At 41.2% G+C, this 15,521-nt stretch overlaps 1 protein-coding gene across 6 annotated transcripts in view; it reads left to right on the top strand.

The window, feature by feature from the left end:
• Positions 1–15,521, top strand: part of csmd3b (CUB and Sushi multiple domains 3b) — an 877,422-nt gene that overhangs the window by 746,010 nt on the left and 115,891 nt on the right. For all 6 annotated transcript variants that reach the window (XM_061966990.2, XM_072914110.1, XM_061966991.2 and 3 more), the window contains 5 exons: positions 2,657–2,834; positions 7,385–7,530; positions 10,092–10,172; positions 11,806–11,919; positions 12,007–12,195. In XM_061966990.2, coding sequence (XP_061822974.1) covers positions 2,657–2,834; positions 7,385–7,530; positions 10,092–10,172; positions 11,806–11,919; positions 12,007–12,195 — 708 coding nt within the window. The remainder of the gene's footprint in view (positions 1–2,656; positions 2,835–7,384; positions 7,531–10,091; positions 10,173–11,805; positions 11,920–12,006; positions 12,196–15,521) is intronic.

Genomic DNA, 15,521 nt, shown 5'->3' with positions numbered 1-15,521 from the left:
GACCAAAGCCATTAAAGCCTCACTACTTTAGTTATTGATACTGGTTATTGAATTGCGTCATATTTTTTTTTTGTTCTTACTTAACTTTTATGGAATTTTTTTTTTTTCTTTCCAAACGACTTAAAATAAAGCACTTAAAGGCCTACTGAAATGATTTTTGTTTTTATTTAAACGGGGATAGCAGATCCATTCTGTGTGTCATACTTGATCATTTCGCGATATTGCTGAAAGGATTTAGTATAGAACAACGACGATAAAGTTCGCAACTTTTGGTCGCTGATAAAAAAAAGCCTTGCCTGTACGGGAAGTAGCGTGACGTCACAAGTTGAAAGTCTCCTCACATTTCCCCATTGTTTACACCAGCAGCGAGAGCGATTGGGACCGAGAAAGCGACGATTACCCCATTAATTTGAGCCAGGATGAAAGATTCGTGGATGAGGAACGTGAGAGTGAAGTATTAGAGTGCAGTGCAGGACGCATCTTTTTTCGCTCTGACCGTAACTTAGGTACAAGGGCTCATTGGATTCCACACTCTCTCCTTTTTCTATTGTGGATCACGGATTTGTATTTTAAACCACCTCGGATACTATATCCTCTTGAAAATGAGAGTCGAGAACGCGAAATGGACATTCACAGTAACTTTTATCCCCACGACAATACATCGGTGAAGCACTTTAGCTACAGAGCTAATGTAATAGCATCGGGCTTAACTGCAGATAAAAACAAAATAAATAAACCCCTGACTGGAAGGATAGACAGAAAATCAACAATACTATTAAACCATGGACCTGTAACTACACGGTTAATGCTTTCCAGCCTGGCGAAGCTTAACAATGCTGTTGCTAACGACGCCATTGAATCTAACTTAGCTACGGACCTCGACAGAGCTATGATAAAAACATTAGCTCTCCACCTACGCCAACCCTCATCTGCTCATCAACACCGAAGCTCACCTGCGTTCCAGCGATCGACGGAGCGACGAAGGACTTCACCCGATCATCGATGCGGTCGGCGGCTAGCGTCGGATAGCGCGTCTGCTATCCAAGTCAAAGTCCTCCTGGTTCTGTTGCTGTAGCCAGACGCTAATACACCGATCGCATCTACAGCTTTCTTCTCTGCAGTCTCCATTGTTCATTAAACAAATTGCAAAAGATTCACCAACACAGATGTCCAGAATACTGTGGAATATTGCGATGAAAACTGAGCTTTTTGTATTGGATACAATGGCATCCCAATACTTCCGTTTCAACCATCGACGTCACGCACATACTTCATCATACCTAGACATTTTCAACCGGAAGTTTTGCAGGAAATTTAAAATTGCACTTTATAAGTTAACCCGGCCGTATTGGCATGTGTTGCAATGTTAAGATTTCATCATTGATATATAAACTATCAGACTGCGTGGTCGGTAGTAGTGGGTTTCAGTAGGCCTTTAAAATACTTAATAATTATTATTAAATATATTAAATTTAAATATTTTTTAATTTATTTCCCTAATAACTATTTGTTCCAATTTCATTTTATTATTGTATTCCCGTAATATTATTTTTAACAGAAAACTCATGAACACTTGATAATTATTACTGCATAATTTTTTTTTTCATCTAATTTTCCAAATTATTTTGATTTATTTACTTTATTACTTCTTTTTGTCCTATTTTTTGACATTATTCTATTTCATGATTTTTTTTTATTGCGAGAACACATTGTTGATTCTGGTTATTGAATTGCACCATATGTAGTATGTAGTACTCCACATATTTTGTATCACTATTTAAAATTGTTTTGTCTTTTTAACATAAGTTTATTGTATTACATTTTTATCAATTAAAACACTAATTCAAATACTTAAATAAATAAATAAATGATAAATGGGTTATACTTGTATAGCACTTTTCTACCTTCAAGGTACTCAAAGCGCTTTGACAGTATTTCCACATTCACCCATTCACACACACATTCACACACTGATGGCGGGATCTGCCATGCAAGGCGCTAACCAGCAGCCATCAGGAGCAAGGGGTGAAGTGTCTTGCCCAAGGACACAACGGACGTGACTAGGATGGTAGAAGGTGGGGATTGAATTGATTGAAATGATTGAATTATTAGGATTGTAATAAATCACATGTTTCTTTATATTATGTAATACTATCAGTACTACTTTTTGTTTTTAAACTGTTTTTTTTTTTACATTCTTTTATTATCAAATTGATATTGCTAAGATTGTATTCTTGCCTTTGTAGTAATGGTGTTGTTGATATTCCTACAATTAGCTCTGTTATCTCACTTTCAGCACTACTGCTTAATATGCACAGTAGTTTAATTCCTTCCTGACAAATTTCTATTATGACTGTGATATTGGAACCTGGAATAAAAGCGGAAATAATAGCGAGTGCAATTAAGACGGAGGGTGACCTGTAACTCATCAGATACTTCTTTTTTTAACAAGTGTTATTATATGGCTGCAGCTAATTGTGGGTGTATAATGTTCCCTCTGGTGGCTCTTTGTGGTGCTGAACTCCAAAGCAGAGCAGTACAATTAAAATAAAGAGGAGATTCACTGATTACAGTCTAATTTATTAAAACTATTCATGTATTTCCCACCGGTTTGATTTAGTCATACTTAGCTCTCTTTTGTGTGTGATTCTCACAGCTCTGTGTGGTGGAAACATCACATCATTAAATGGAACCATCTACTCACCCGGTCACCCCGAGGAATACCCCAATTTCCAGGACTGTGTTTGGAGTGTGAGGGTTCCGCCCGGACACGGGATTTACATCAACTTCACTGTCCTCAGCACGGAGCCCATATATGACTACATCACTGTCTGGTAGGTGCCATTGCTTGCCATGCTAATGGTTTTGTTTATTTTAGACACCCTTACCAAGTAACATCAGATGTCTTCACTTACCTATTCTCGAAAAAGAGTAGAAATAAGCACAAGTTTCTTATTCCGCACTGTGCCGCGTAAAATCGTAATCCTGTCACTTGAATCAAAATCTACTTTTAGTGCCAGAAGACGCTTTTTTAGGGGGGATAATTCTGATTATATTTCATGGACCTCCTGAAGAACTGCATGAACTACCACATGCCTCATGGTGGTGAGTTAGTTAAAGGGGAACATTATCACAATTTCAGAAGGGTTAAAACCATTAAAAATCAGTTCCCAGTGGCTTATTTTATTTTTCGAAGTTATTTTCAAAATTTTACCCATCATGCAATATCCCTAAAAAAAGCTTCAAAGTGCCTGATTTTAACCATCGTTATATACACCCGTCCATTTTCCTGTGACGTCACACAGTGATGCCAACACAAACAAACATGGCGGATAGAACAGCAAGGTATAGCGACATTAGCTCGGACTCAGACTCGGATTTCAGCGGCTTAAGCGATTCAACAGATTACGCATGGTTGTAGTGTGGAGGCAGGTAGCGAAAACGAAATTGAAGAAGAAACTGAAGCTATTGAGCCATATCGGTTTGAACCGTATGCAAGCGAAACCGATGAAAACGACACGACAGCCAGCGACACGGGAGAAAGCGAGGAGGAATTCGGCGATCGCCTTCTAACCAACGATTGGTATGTGTTTGTTTGGCATTAAAGGAAACTAACAACTATGAACTAGGTTTACAGCATATGAAATACATTTGGCAACAACATGCACTTTGAGAGTGCAGACAGCCCAATTTTCATCAATTAATATATTCTGTAGACATACCCTCATGTCAGCAGGCCAGTGAAGCTAGGGTCGTTATTCTTCTCTTGATCATCTTTGGGACGGTGTGAGCCAAGACATCCAGGGGGTTTAGCTCGCTCGTCTGCGGGAAAAAACTGCCGCCATTGCTTGCCGTGCTACCAAGGTCCTTTGTCCCTGAATTGGTCACACACTCCGGCAGTTTCAATGGGGGTCTGACGGCAGATTTCTTTGACTTTATCGTTGGAAATGCATCTGCTTTGAGTGTCGCAGGATATCCACACATTCTTGCCATCTCTGTCGTAGCATAGCTTTCGTCGGTAAAGTGTGCGGAATAAACGTCCAATTTCTTGCCACTTTCGCATCTTTGGGCCACTGGTGTAACTTGAATCCGTCCCTGTTCATGTTGTTACACCCTCCGACAACACACCGACGAGGCATGATGTCTCCAAGGTACGGAAAACAGTCAAAAAAACGGAAAATAACAGAGCTGATTTGACTCGGTGTTTGAGAAAATGGCGGATTGCTTCCTGATGTGACGTCAAGTTGTGACGTCATCGCTCCGAGAGCGAATATAATATTTGAAAGGCGTTTAATTCGCCAAAATTCACCCATTCAGAGTTCGGAAATCGGTTAAAAAAATATATGGTCTTTTTTCTGCAACATCAAGGTATATATTGACGCTTACATAGGTCTGGTGATAATGTTCCCCTTTAAGGAACACCACTAGTATAACTAAAGAAGTTGAACAAATGACTAGAGACTGCATCTGAAGTAAACACCTGAGTTACATGAATCCCATTACGAAAAAAATGTGTACTTGCCAAAAAGGAGAGGACCTAATGGGCTGCCTTGAGGCACGCCTCAGTGATGTAAATCTCAAGTTTGAACCCCAGTGTTCTATGTTTGCTAGCAAGATTAAACAAGGATCTACCAATGTGTTTACACTGGTCCAAGTTCCTCTACACAACAGGAGCATTCTTGTGTATTTATGATTTTGATGCAAAAATGTTTGTCGCACAAGGTATAAACTGAACTCGCCAATTGAATAGGCTTGGGGTAGACGGTCTATCCAATGTGTATGAGTAGTCGCCGCATTTAAAAGACACCTTATTGCGAACTGTGCTGCATAAAATCGGATTCATGTCACTTGAACCCTGTAGCGTGGATCCAGCTTCAGTATCTACATCAGTTTTTTGTTCAGCTTATAGTGTTTACATTTTATGGAACATGCCAAGAACGGTACGGTACACAAGTGACACCATGCATTGACAACACATACTGTAAGAAATAATAGTTCTTGTGTAATAATGTAGCATATACAGACAATACATTTAATTATTTATGTTTTAACGTTTGATTTTAGCTACCAGTGTTTTTTTACTTAGCACGGGTGTGTTAGGGTAGACAGTATTTATACCCGATCTGTATGATTTGTACAGTAAGGAAAGGTTTCATTCATTTCTGGGTGAGTCTCGCGTAAGAGCAATGTTGGGGAGCGGGGAAGGGGTTTAATCGTTTTGTGATGCAGTTTACTGAATATGATGGAAAGCACCACTCTGCAACTGATGATGTGGTCAAAGTTGGAAGTGCCACAAAACACATTTTAAGATATTCAACAATATACTGCCATCTGTATGATAAAGTGGATAGTGAACCCCCATCCCCCATTAACCATCATGTTTCATGCGTCAGGTAAACGGTGACAAATAGAAGCATTTCAGCTCCCTTCCTAGTGTACTTATTACCGTTGTAATACAGCTGTTCTGAACTGTGCCCCGTGCAATCATGTCACCTGAACAAGTTAGTTCAAATCCATTCTTAAACATGAACAAAACCACATGACCACACAATCTATACTTGTCTGCAGTCCACCTAGTCCATTTTGCAAATCGCTTACTACTAAGATCGTCCGTTGCTAAGTGTACAAATGACTAGAATCACATAGAAAGGAATGCTTCTGTACAGCGCTTCTCAGCAGGGAGCACCATTTCCACCGTGGGGTTGTCATTTTCATAGCGGCCCTTCTCTGGTCCAGCACCAGAAGAACCTGACAGTTTGAATGCTAATTAGTCTCCTACCCGGAGAGCTACGGGGGCATCGGCAGTGTTGTAGGAATGATCATGTATGTCACACACGTTGTCAAGTCGATGCGTTTGCAGTTAAAAGCGATGACGGAGACCGCTGAGACCACCTAATGTGGATCAGAGGAGGCTAACCCTGATGACTTTTCTTCCTTTATCAGGTGTAATTAGCCTCATCCAAAGTCACTCAAACAGCAGGAAATTACCATTTTTTAAATCATGTACTGTGGGGGCTCTATTAGTAAATTCAACTCCTGCAGTTCAGTCTCACCCGGTCTGACCTGGGAGTTCACAGATAACTTCCTGTCTTGCTCGATATGCTAGTGCTACCCTTTTTGGTTCAAAACGAATTACCCTTCACACCAATGGCATTTTAAAAGTACCTCTTCTCGAAAACACCAATGCAACAAAGAGACAGGTTGCGGCATTTTAGCCCATCGGAAAAGTTACTTCCAGATAAGTCACATTTGTGACATTAACAAATAGGAATAGAAAGGTATAACTCTTTTTCAGCTGAATTGTTGTACACCAAAGGATGAAAATGTATATCATTTGGGTTATCTGCTGAATCGCCACAAAATTTGGCTCACATCCTTTGGGGGCGGACAAGCACATGTCGGTTAAATTTGAGCAGGATTGGTTGAAAAACATGGCTGCCATCAACCAAAATCTTTTACTAATTACAAATAATTCTCCATAAATCATTGACTATTTGGCTGCTAAAAGAAAACAATTATCTGAATCGGTATTCTTATTAATTCTTATTCAATCTTAATTGACTCGCAAATTTTACAATGTTCTTTTTTTAATAAATGTTTTAAAAGCCAAATCTGTGCTTACTCGATGTGCATATGTCATATGTCAGCAGCCAAGAGGGGCTTTCGTAACCTGTAACCTTATTTGAAGAGGTTTTGGTATCATCTTTATCACAAATAATATATTGCGAGAATTGGTTTGAAGCGAGAATCGTGTTCAATCGAGAATTGACTCTGAATCGATTCGTCACTCCAAGAATAGGAATCGAATCGTCAGTTTTTGTATGATTTCCATCTCTACTATTTGTCTAATGATACAACTTTGAGGATATCTGTATTATGTTTATGCCGGAATTTCTTACAACAATCCCAAATGTCTCCTAATTTTTCCACATATATATATATTTGTTTATGGTATATCTACTGAGAACCAGCATTCTCAATTTGCGTTGGTTTGTTTCTTTTGTCGCAGTTATAAGTTTCATCTGCAAATGTAAACGGCAGAGGACGCTGGTTCTTAACAGGATGTAGGTAGCGTCCATTAGGACAAGTTAGTAGACATACTGTAACAGTATATTATCGTATGTGTGCCTTGTCTTTGTGCTTTACTATTTTTGGCACCATTCTTACAAAGGCACTTTATCTCCATTTGAAGGTGGTGTAGGACTTTCCAGCTTTGGTGTTGTAAATACCATCAAAGCTCTATCTTTGACAACAAATGACCGCTTAATGAGAGCAGTAACTTACTTGAGTGTCCTCTCTGGCCATTCTTCAAAGAAGTAGATATGTCCCAAATTTGTAGGACACGGCTGAGTTAAGTTTTTTTTCATTCCTTTTTCCCCTGCAGGGACGGTCCTGACCAATCATCCCCACAGATTGGCCAATTCAGTGGAAACACAGCTCTGGAGTCCGTCTATTCAACCTCCAACATCATCCTTATTAAATTCCACTCAGACTTCTCTGGAGCTGGATTCTTTGTTTTGAGCTACCACGGTAAGATGGCACATTTGATGATATGTTCCTAATATGTCATCGGGAAAGCATAGCATACTATTTGAAGCAATACAGAACAGGCTGTACCTCCAGTTTCCCTATACACGTATAACGCAGGTTGACTTGGCAGAAAACTTGCCCAAGTTAGTTGTTACTAGTTGTTACAACCATATTGATTCCCAGATAATGGGAATTGGTACTGTATCGATTGAAATGTGAAAGCTGCCCATCCTCAATCATCAACATTTACTTGTATAGCACTTTTCATACATATACAATGTAGCACACAGTGTTTTACATATAAAAACATTTAAAAAACAAATAATTCCAGGGTCAAACAGTCAGTCAGGCCCCCCACTCCTAAACCCCCATTTCCTTCCACAACACACATGCACACGTAATAAAAGTATTGTAAAAAACATGCGGCTGAGCACAGAGGAACCAGGGGAGAAAACACTATCTGAGGGAGCCGAGTACACCAGGAGGTGCATGATGGCGGGAAAATTACCACAATGACTCTGACACAGGGCACACAGCGAGGAACCCGTGAGCCAGAGCCAGAGCAGCCGCCGCAAATCAGAGCCCCTAGTGCAGAAGGCATTGGGGGCAGCGCCCTTTAATGATTGTTGCTAGGCAATGTTTTACATTGTAACCTCATACACAAAACACGTTTTTACTCGAGATGTCCGATAATATCAGCCGATAAATGCTTTAAAATGTAATATTGGAAATGATCGGTATCGGTTTCAAAAAGTAAAATGTATGACTTTTTAAAACGCCGCTGTACGGAGTGGTACACGGACGTAGGGAGAAGCACAGAGGGCACTGCCTTAAGGGCACTGCCTTTGCGTGCCGGCCCAATCACATAATATTTACGGCTTTTCACACACACGTGAATGCATAGCATGCTTGGTCAACAGCCATACAGGTCACACTGAGGGTGGCCGTATAAACAACGTTAACACTGTTACAAATATGTGCCACACTGTGAACCCACACCAAACAAGAATGACAAACACATTTCGGGAGAACATCCGCACCGTAACACAACATAAACAGAACAGAACAAATACCCAGAACCCCTTGCAGCACTAACTCTTCCGGGACGCTACAATATACATCCCCCGCTACAACCCCTACTACACCCCCCCCCCCACCTCAACCCCGCCCCCCCCAGACCCCGCCCACCTTAACCTCCTCATGCTCTCTCAGGGAGAGCATGACCCAAATTCCAAGCTGCTGTTTTGAGGCATGTTAAAAAAAAAATGCACTTTGTGACTTCAATAATAAATATGGCAGTACCATGTTGGCATTTTTTTCCCATAACTTGAGTTGATTTATTTTGGAAAACCTTGTTACATTGTTTAATGCATCCAGCGGGGCATCACAACAAAATTAGGCATAATAATGTGTTAATTCCACGACTATATATATCGGTATTGGTTGATATCAGAATCGGTAAATAAGAGTTGGACAATATCGGAATATCGGATATCGTTAACCAATTAAAAATATATACTGTATACTGTATCCCTTGACGACATCATACCAGCAACCATTGATTTTACCTCAGAATGGTCCATCATTACTTCATGCATGTACATTGGAACCTCAATGTAAGAACTCCTAGAACATGGTTCATACATTGAAATGTCCATATAGTGAAGGATAGTCCCCATGCGCCGTGTGTACTGTATTGAACAGGAAGTGATGTCATCAAAATGGCAGGGCCCTTAAGCTTCCAGCAGCACATGGACTGAATGAATGAATCAAGCATTAGCAGACCGAGACATGGTTCGCTCACAGAGGCCTATTTGGTTCAATCTTAAGGTTCGTAAACCGAAAACTTTGCAAATAGAGTGGTTAATAACTTGGAAGTTCCACTGTATATTGTTATATCTTTGACTCCCTATCTAGGCAGCAGGGAACTCATGCTAAGGGTATGTTTTAGAGCTTTATTTGTTTTAGCTGGATCAAGAACTGGGGTGAACCCATATGTGGCCCATATAGCACTTTGTATATAAAGGAGTTGGACGATGAGGTCGAGGGCGCGAGATTGAGAAAGCTGATGTGACTCGGAAGCGGCTATGAGGATGAGATTAGTGAGATCAATGGCTGCTCTTAAGGATCCTCGCATGCACACTCACATAGTGCATAGTGCATGCACACAAACATATGCAGAGCATATTCGTTTCGGTATGCAGGAGTGGCGGCAGATATGTATCGGCATGTCTCATTTTCATAGTCAATTTCATCTTGACTTATAGCCCTAAGCTCTCCTCTCTTGCCGGGTTACTATGTGATCTACAGTCATGCGGCGTTATCGATTACAGCCTTTCAGCGCCGGTGGCTGGTGCCGTTTTATGATTCAAGACGGGTTGTGTATTTGTGTAGCCACTCCAGCTTTTGCTGACCTAACCATGCGTCCTCAAGGAGTTCAATTGCAATAAAGCGAGGTTAACCAAAACGAATAAAGCAGAGTAGATGGAGCAATGCATGCCACATTTTTACCGTGTCTTCTCTCTTTTTCGGCCTCTTGTGCCGTGTCGTCTGTCTCCCAGCCTACCAATTAAGGGTGTGCCAGCCCCCCGCAGAAGTGCCCAACGCTGACATGCTGATGGAGGACGGTGAGCTGGAGATAGGTGAGCTGTCTGCGTGCCTCTAGACATGTCATTGTGATGGAGGCTGCAAATGAGACACGCGCAGCACCTCAGGTCACCCTCTCTGAAGTCTACCAAAGACAATTTACTTTAAAAGGAGACACATACAGACGGTCGAAACATTAGGTACTCCTTCCCAAGAGCTGTATCTAAATTTAGCACTACATCATACAGATAGTGCTTCGATTGAGTTCTCTTTCATATAGATAAAAAATTGTTACTACAATATGACATATGGTGTCAAAAATAATTATTCTGTTCCAGGGTCAAAGTGGAGATTTTACAAGACAAAGATTAATCAGTACATATAAAAATGTCTTGCGAACATTCTCGTCGCATGAATAGAACGTGGAAAAAAAGCCTCACTTGTGTCATGCAGGTGTAAAAAGAAGTTAGCTACTAATAATGGTATGAATAAACAATAGTGAAACCTAAAGTACCCAATAAGCCTGTCACGGTTTTACGAGGTTGATGTTGGCGTGACCTCAGGATGCAGAGTTGTTAGGCAAAGTGCAGGCAGAAGGTCATTTCATTAGGTACCAGACATAAGAAAGATGATGCAGGTTGAGCATGAACTCAGGAATCAACAGATCACTGTGGCATTTAGAAGACAGTGAACCTGCATCTGGAGGGGTACTAAGTGAAAGGCGAGCCTCTTAATTGCCATCCTGGAACAAGTGAAGAGAATAGCACTAAAAAATAGCCTTGCAGAAAAACCATACAAACAGGAAGTAGAACAAAAGTTAGGGCGCTAGACAGGAAGAAACACTCAACAAAAGTAAAACAACATCGAACCCAGAAACTGCCTCGCAGACCGTGACAAAGTCTGTCCTAAGAGATTATAATGTATTAAGTATGTGTTCAGTAAAGTTCAGTCAGTTAATGTTGACAACACACTGTCTCGCTGTGAACATTAACAATCAAACAGAGTTTTAATATCTGCTTGTATTTTTACGAAACTGTGCTTTGTTATTAACTTTTGAATTGTCACGCATGCGTAAAAAGAAACTTAACCCATGTAAAACTTAAAAACAAAATTACAGCTTCCTTTTTGATAACAAGTGATGTACAGTATAGCAGCTAGCTCTTTACTAGAGCTGCTAATTTTGTTAATGACCTGAACTTTTGATTTTTTTCTTTGACTTTTGAAGCATTTTTTCCCCCAAACTTCTGGTTGTATTTAAGGAGCTCATTATATTGTGTTTTGGAATTTGCACAATTGCAAACTACATAGAATAAACACTGTTTTTATACAGCTCTTGTATTGTCTTATTAAAAAGTGTAGTGCAGTGGTTCTCAAACTCGTTTCACCAAGTTCCTCCTCAGAAAAAACTTGGTTATCCAAGTAGTAGGTAGTAATTCATTGAAAACAAGGCAGAGGTTGTATTTACATATATATAATTTTGGCCACTGTAACATTACACAAAGTTTGAAAAGTAACACTGTGTTTAAATATTGGAAAATAAAACACTGTACTTTAATAAAGTGATTCTTTGGCATACCACTCGATAGAGCCAGCGTACCACGGTTTGAGAATCACTGGTGAAGTGGTTGTTATAGTAGTCATTACTTCACTCCCCCATTACTTGACATGGCTTCCTATGCTGGTCTCTAGGTGACATCATCAGGTACAGGTGCCATCCTGGGTTCTCATTGGTGGGAAGTGAGATTCTAACCTGCCGCCTGGGAGAGAGGCTACAGATGGATGCACTGCCTCCGACCTGCCAAGGTTTGCTTGAGTTTATCCATTTAAAACATTTTTTTTTTTAAAGAACATGTCAGTAAAAGCTGGATGTGCTATTTATTTTTTCTCCAGTCCAATGCCCCGCTCATGACGTACGATACGACTCGACGGGTGTGATCCTCAGCCCGGGTTGGCCTGGGAGCTATCCCAATCTCCAGATGTGTTCCTGGAGCGTTACGGTGGAGAAGGGATACAACGTGACCATCACGTTTGAGAGTTTCCACTCCGACAGGGAGTTTGACGTCTTGGAGATTTTCGATGGTAAAGCAAAAATTCATAATAGGAAAAACATGGCTGCTTTTATTTCAGGGACAAATATATTGGGACACCCACATCACAGTGTATTGCTGGGGATTTGTGTCAATTTGTGAGGTCAGAGGTCATTGATATCTCGCTCTGCTGTAGTCTTAATGGAACTTGCTGTGTGCAGTGGGAACAGCGTGGCCGTGCCAGCAACCTGAGGGTTCCTGGTTTGATCCCCAGCTTCCACCATCCTAGTCACGTCCGTTGTGCCCTTGCTCCTGATGGGTCGTGGTTAGCTCGCGCCATCAGTGTGTGAATGGGTGAATGTGGAAATAGTGTCAAAGCGCTTTGAGTACCTTGAAGGTAGAAAAGCGCTATACAAGATTAACCCATTTAACATCAAAGGGTTTTCTCAAAACACTTTCCACAAAGTTAGCGTACAGTATTCAAAAAGGTCTTAAGACTATAGTACAAATATTGTCCCTCCGTGTTCATGTTTTTATGTCCAGATGTAAATTGGCAACTATGCTATGATCTGTTTAATTTACAGTCTGTGAATTGTTAATCATTGTGCATTGTCCTGATTAAATAAATACATAAACATCGGACCGGGAGGAAGCCTTGGGGAAGACCAAGGACACATTGAAGAGATGCAGTATGACTCTCAGCTGGCCTGAGAATGTCTAGGAGGAGAAGGAAGTCTAAGCTTGGATAAGCGGAAAAACATGAACAGAATCAAAAAGGGGGACTTAAGCATTATCCTGGCTACTGAAATGTTTAATCTGACATATCCATATTTTTTAATGTATATATTATTTTTAAATATAGTAATTTATATATTTGTTATATTATTTTAATTGATGTCTACAGGGGTTAGTGCATGTGCCTCACAATACGAAGGTCCTGAGTAGTCCTGAGTTCAATCCCGGGCTCGGGATCTTTCTGTGTTGAGTTTGCATGTTCTCCCCGTGACTGCGTGGGTTCCCTCCGGGTACTCCGGCTTCCTCCCACCGCCAAAAACATGCACCTGGGGATAGGTTGATTGGCAACACTAAAATGGCCCTAGTATGTGAATGTGAGTGTGAATGTTGTCTGTCTATCTGTGTTGGCCCTGCGATGAGGTGGCGACTTGTCCAGGGTGTACCCCGCCTTCCGCCCGAATGCAGCTGAGATAGGCTCCAGCAACCCCAAATTGGGACAAGCGGTAGAAAATGGATGGATCGGTCGGCTTAAAGTTGCAATATGTAGTAATGTGGCCAGAAATGGTACTGCAATCACGGTCAAAATGATGTAGTCCCCTTCCACTCTCCATGACTGAGGTTGCCAGATACGCAGCCAAATCCGAATCCTACTCCAAGGAACTTCAAATGGCAATCGACGAGTATAACGCTGTAGGTTTCTCTTGTTTATGTTTCTTGCAAGATGGTTTACTAAGTAATTATGCCACATTTTACTGATGTCGATTAGCCAAACATATTTATAAAGTTACGCAGCAATATTTTTCGTCGGGACATATTGTTGGCTTCTAAAATGTCTAGTTTGTCCCCACGGACCACCATCAAAATAATTATATATAGTGATATATAATATATAATATATCGCATAGGCCTACTTTGATGGCAAGCCAAGGCCAACCGTAAAATGACCACCACGTTTCGTTCAGCGTAACTCCATGTTGCATCCAACCTGACGCACTGCATTGTCTTCCATGTACGCACATCAACATCTTTCAGTGCAGAGTGCAATTCTATGAGCCAACCCACGTTACGCAAAAACCACGTTACGCATAAATCATATAGCCTACTACCATGTCAATACACAAAGTAGAAAATCATTACATGTAATGCATTATATTGTGCCAAGTAAATACCACCACATATGTGCCTGATGCACATACAGTACCAGAAACCGCAATTAGCTGTGCTAATGTTGGAACCCATTTCCTCAGCGTATCAGCATATTGAGAACCAAATAGGCATTGACACTACTCATATCCACATAGGTAAATTGAAAATATATTTTGCCCTGTCAGTTGAATGACACATCGACATACAGGCTAACGGGCATATATTTGCCCCGTTAGCCTATATGTTGATGTGTCACTGACCGGGCGAGCATGCTAAGCTACACTAGTGTGATGGTGCTTTGCTCCTAAGCATTCGTTGCACGAACATACTAGCTTTGTTAGACAATATCATATCAATCAATCAATCAATCTTTATTTATATAGCCCTAAATCACAAGTGTCTCAAAGGGCTGCACAAGCCACAACGACATCCTCGGTACAAAGCCCACATATGGGCAAGGAAAAACTCACCCCAGTGGGACGTCGATGTGAATGACTATGAGAAACCTTGGAGAGGACCGCATATGTGGGTAACCCCCCCCCCCCTCTAGGGGAGACCGAAAGCAATGGATGTCGAGTGGGTCTGACATAATATTGTGAGAGTCCAGTCCATAGTGGATCCAACATAATAGTAAGAGTCCAGTCCATAGTGGGGCCAGCAGGACACCATCCCGAGCGGAGACGGGTCAGCAGCGCAGAGATGTTCCCAGCCGATGCACAGGCGAGCGGTCCACCCCGGGTCCCGACTCTGGACAGCCAGCACTTCATCCATGGCCACCGGACCTGTGCTCCCCCCGCCCCCCTCAAGGAAAAGGGGAGCAGAGGAGAAAAGAAAAGAAACGGCAGATCAACTGGTCTAACAGGGGGGCTATTTAAAGGCTAGAGTATACAAATGAGTTTTAAGATGGGACTTAAATGCTTCTACTGAGGTAGCATCTCTAATTGTTACCGGGAGGGCATTCCATAGTACTGGAGCCCGAATAGAAAACGCTCTATAGCCCGCAGACTTTTTTTGGGCTCTGGGAATCACTAATAAGCCGGAGTTCTTTGAACGCAGATTTCTTGCCGGGACATATGGTACAATGCAATCGACAAGATAGGACGGAGCTAGACCGTGTAGTATTTTATACGTAAGTAGTAAAACCTTAAAGTCACATCTTAAGTGCACAGGAAGCCAGTGCAGGTGAGCCAGTATAGGCGTAATATGATCAAACTTTCTTGTTCTTGTCAAAAGTCTAGCAGCCGCATTTTGTAGCGATATTACGGAGATGAAAGAAGGCCGTTTTAGTAACACTCTTAATATGTGATTCAAACGAGAGAGTTGGGTCGAAGATAATACCCAGATTCTTTACTGATTCGCCTTGTGTAATTGTTTGGTTGTCAAATGTTAAGGTGGTATTATTAAATAAATGTCGGTGTTTAGCAGGACCGATAATCAGCATTTCCGTTTTCTTGGCGTTGAGTTGCAAGAAGTTAGCGGACATCCATTGTTTAATTT

The sequence above is a fragment of the Nerophis lumbriciformis genome, linkage group LG11 (genome assembly GCF_033978685.3).
Source record: "Nerophis lumbriciformis linkage group LG11, RoL_Nlum_v2.1, whole genome shotgun sequence".
Classification (NCBI taxonomy): domain Eukaryota; kingdom Metazoa; phylum Chordata; class Actinopteri; order Syngnathiformes; family Syngnathidae; genus Nerophis; species Nerophis lumbriciformis.
The sequence above is the reverse complement of the archived record's forward strand: the minus strand, read 5'-3'. Positions and strand labels throughout refer to the sequence as shown.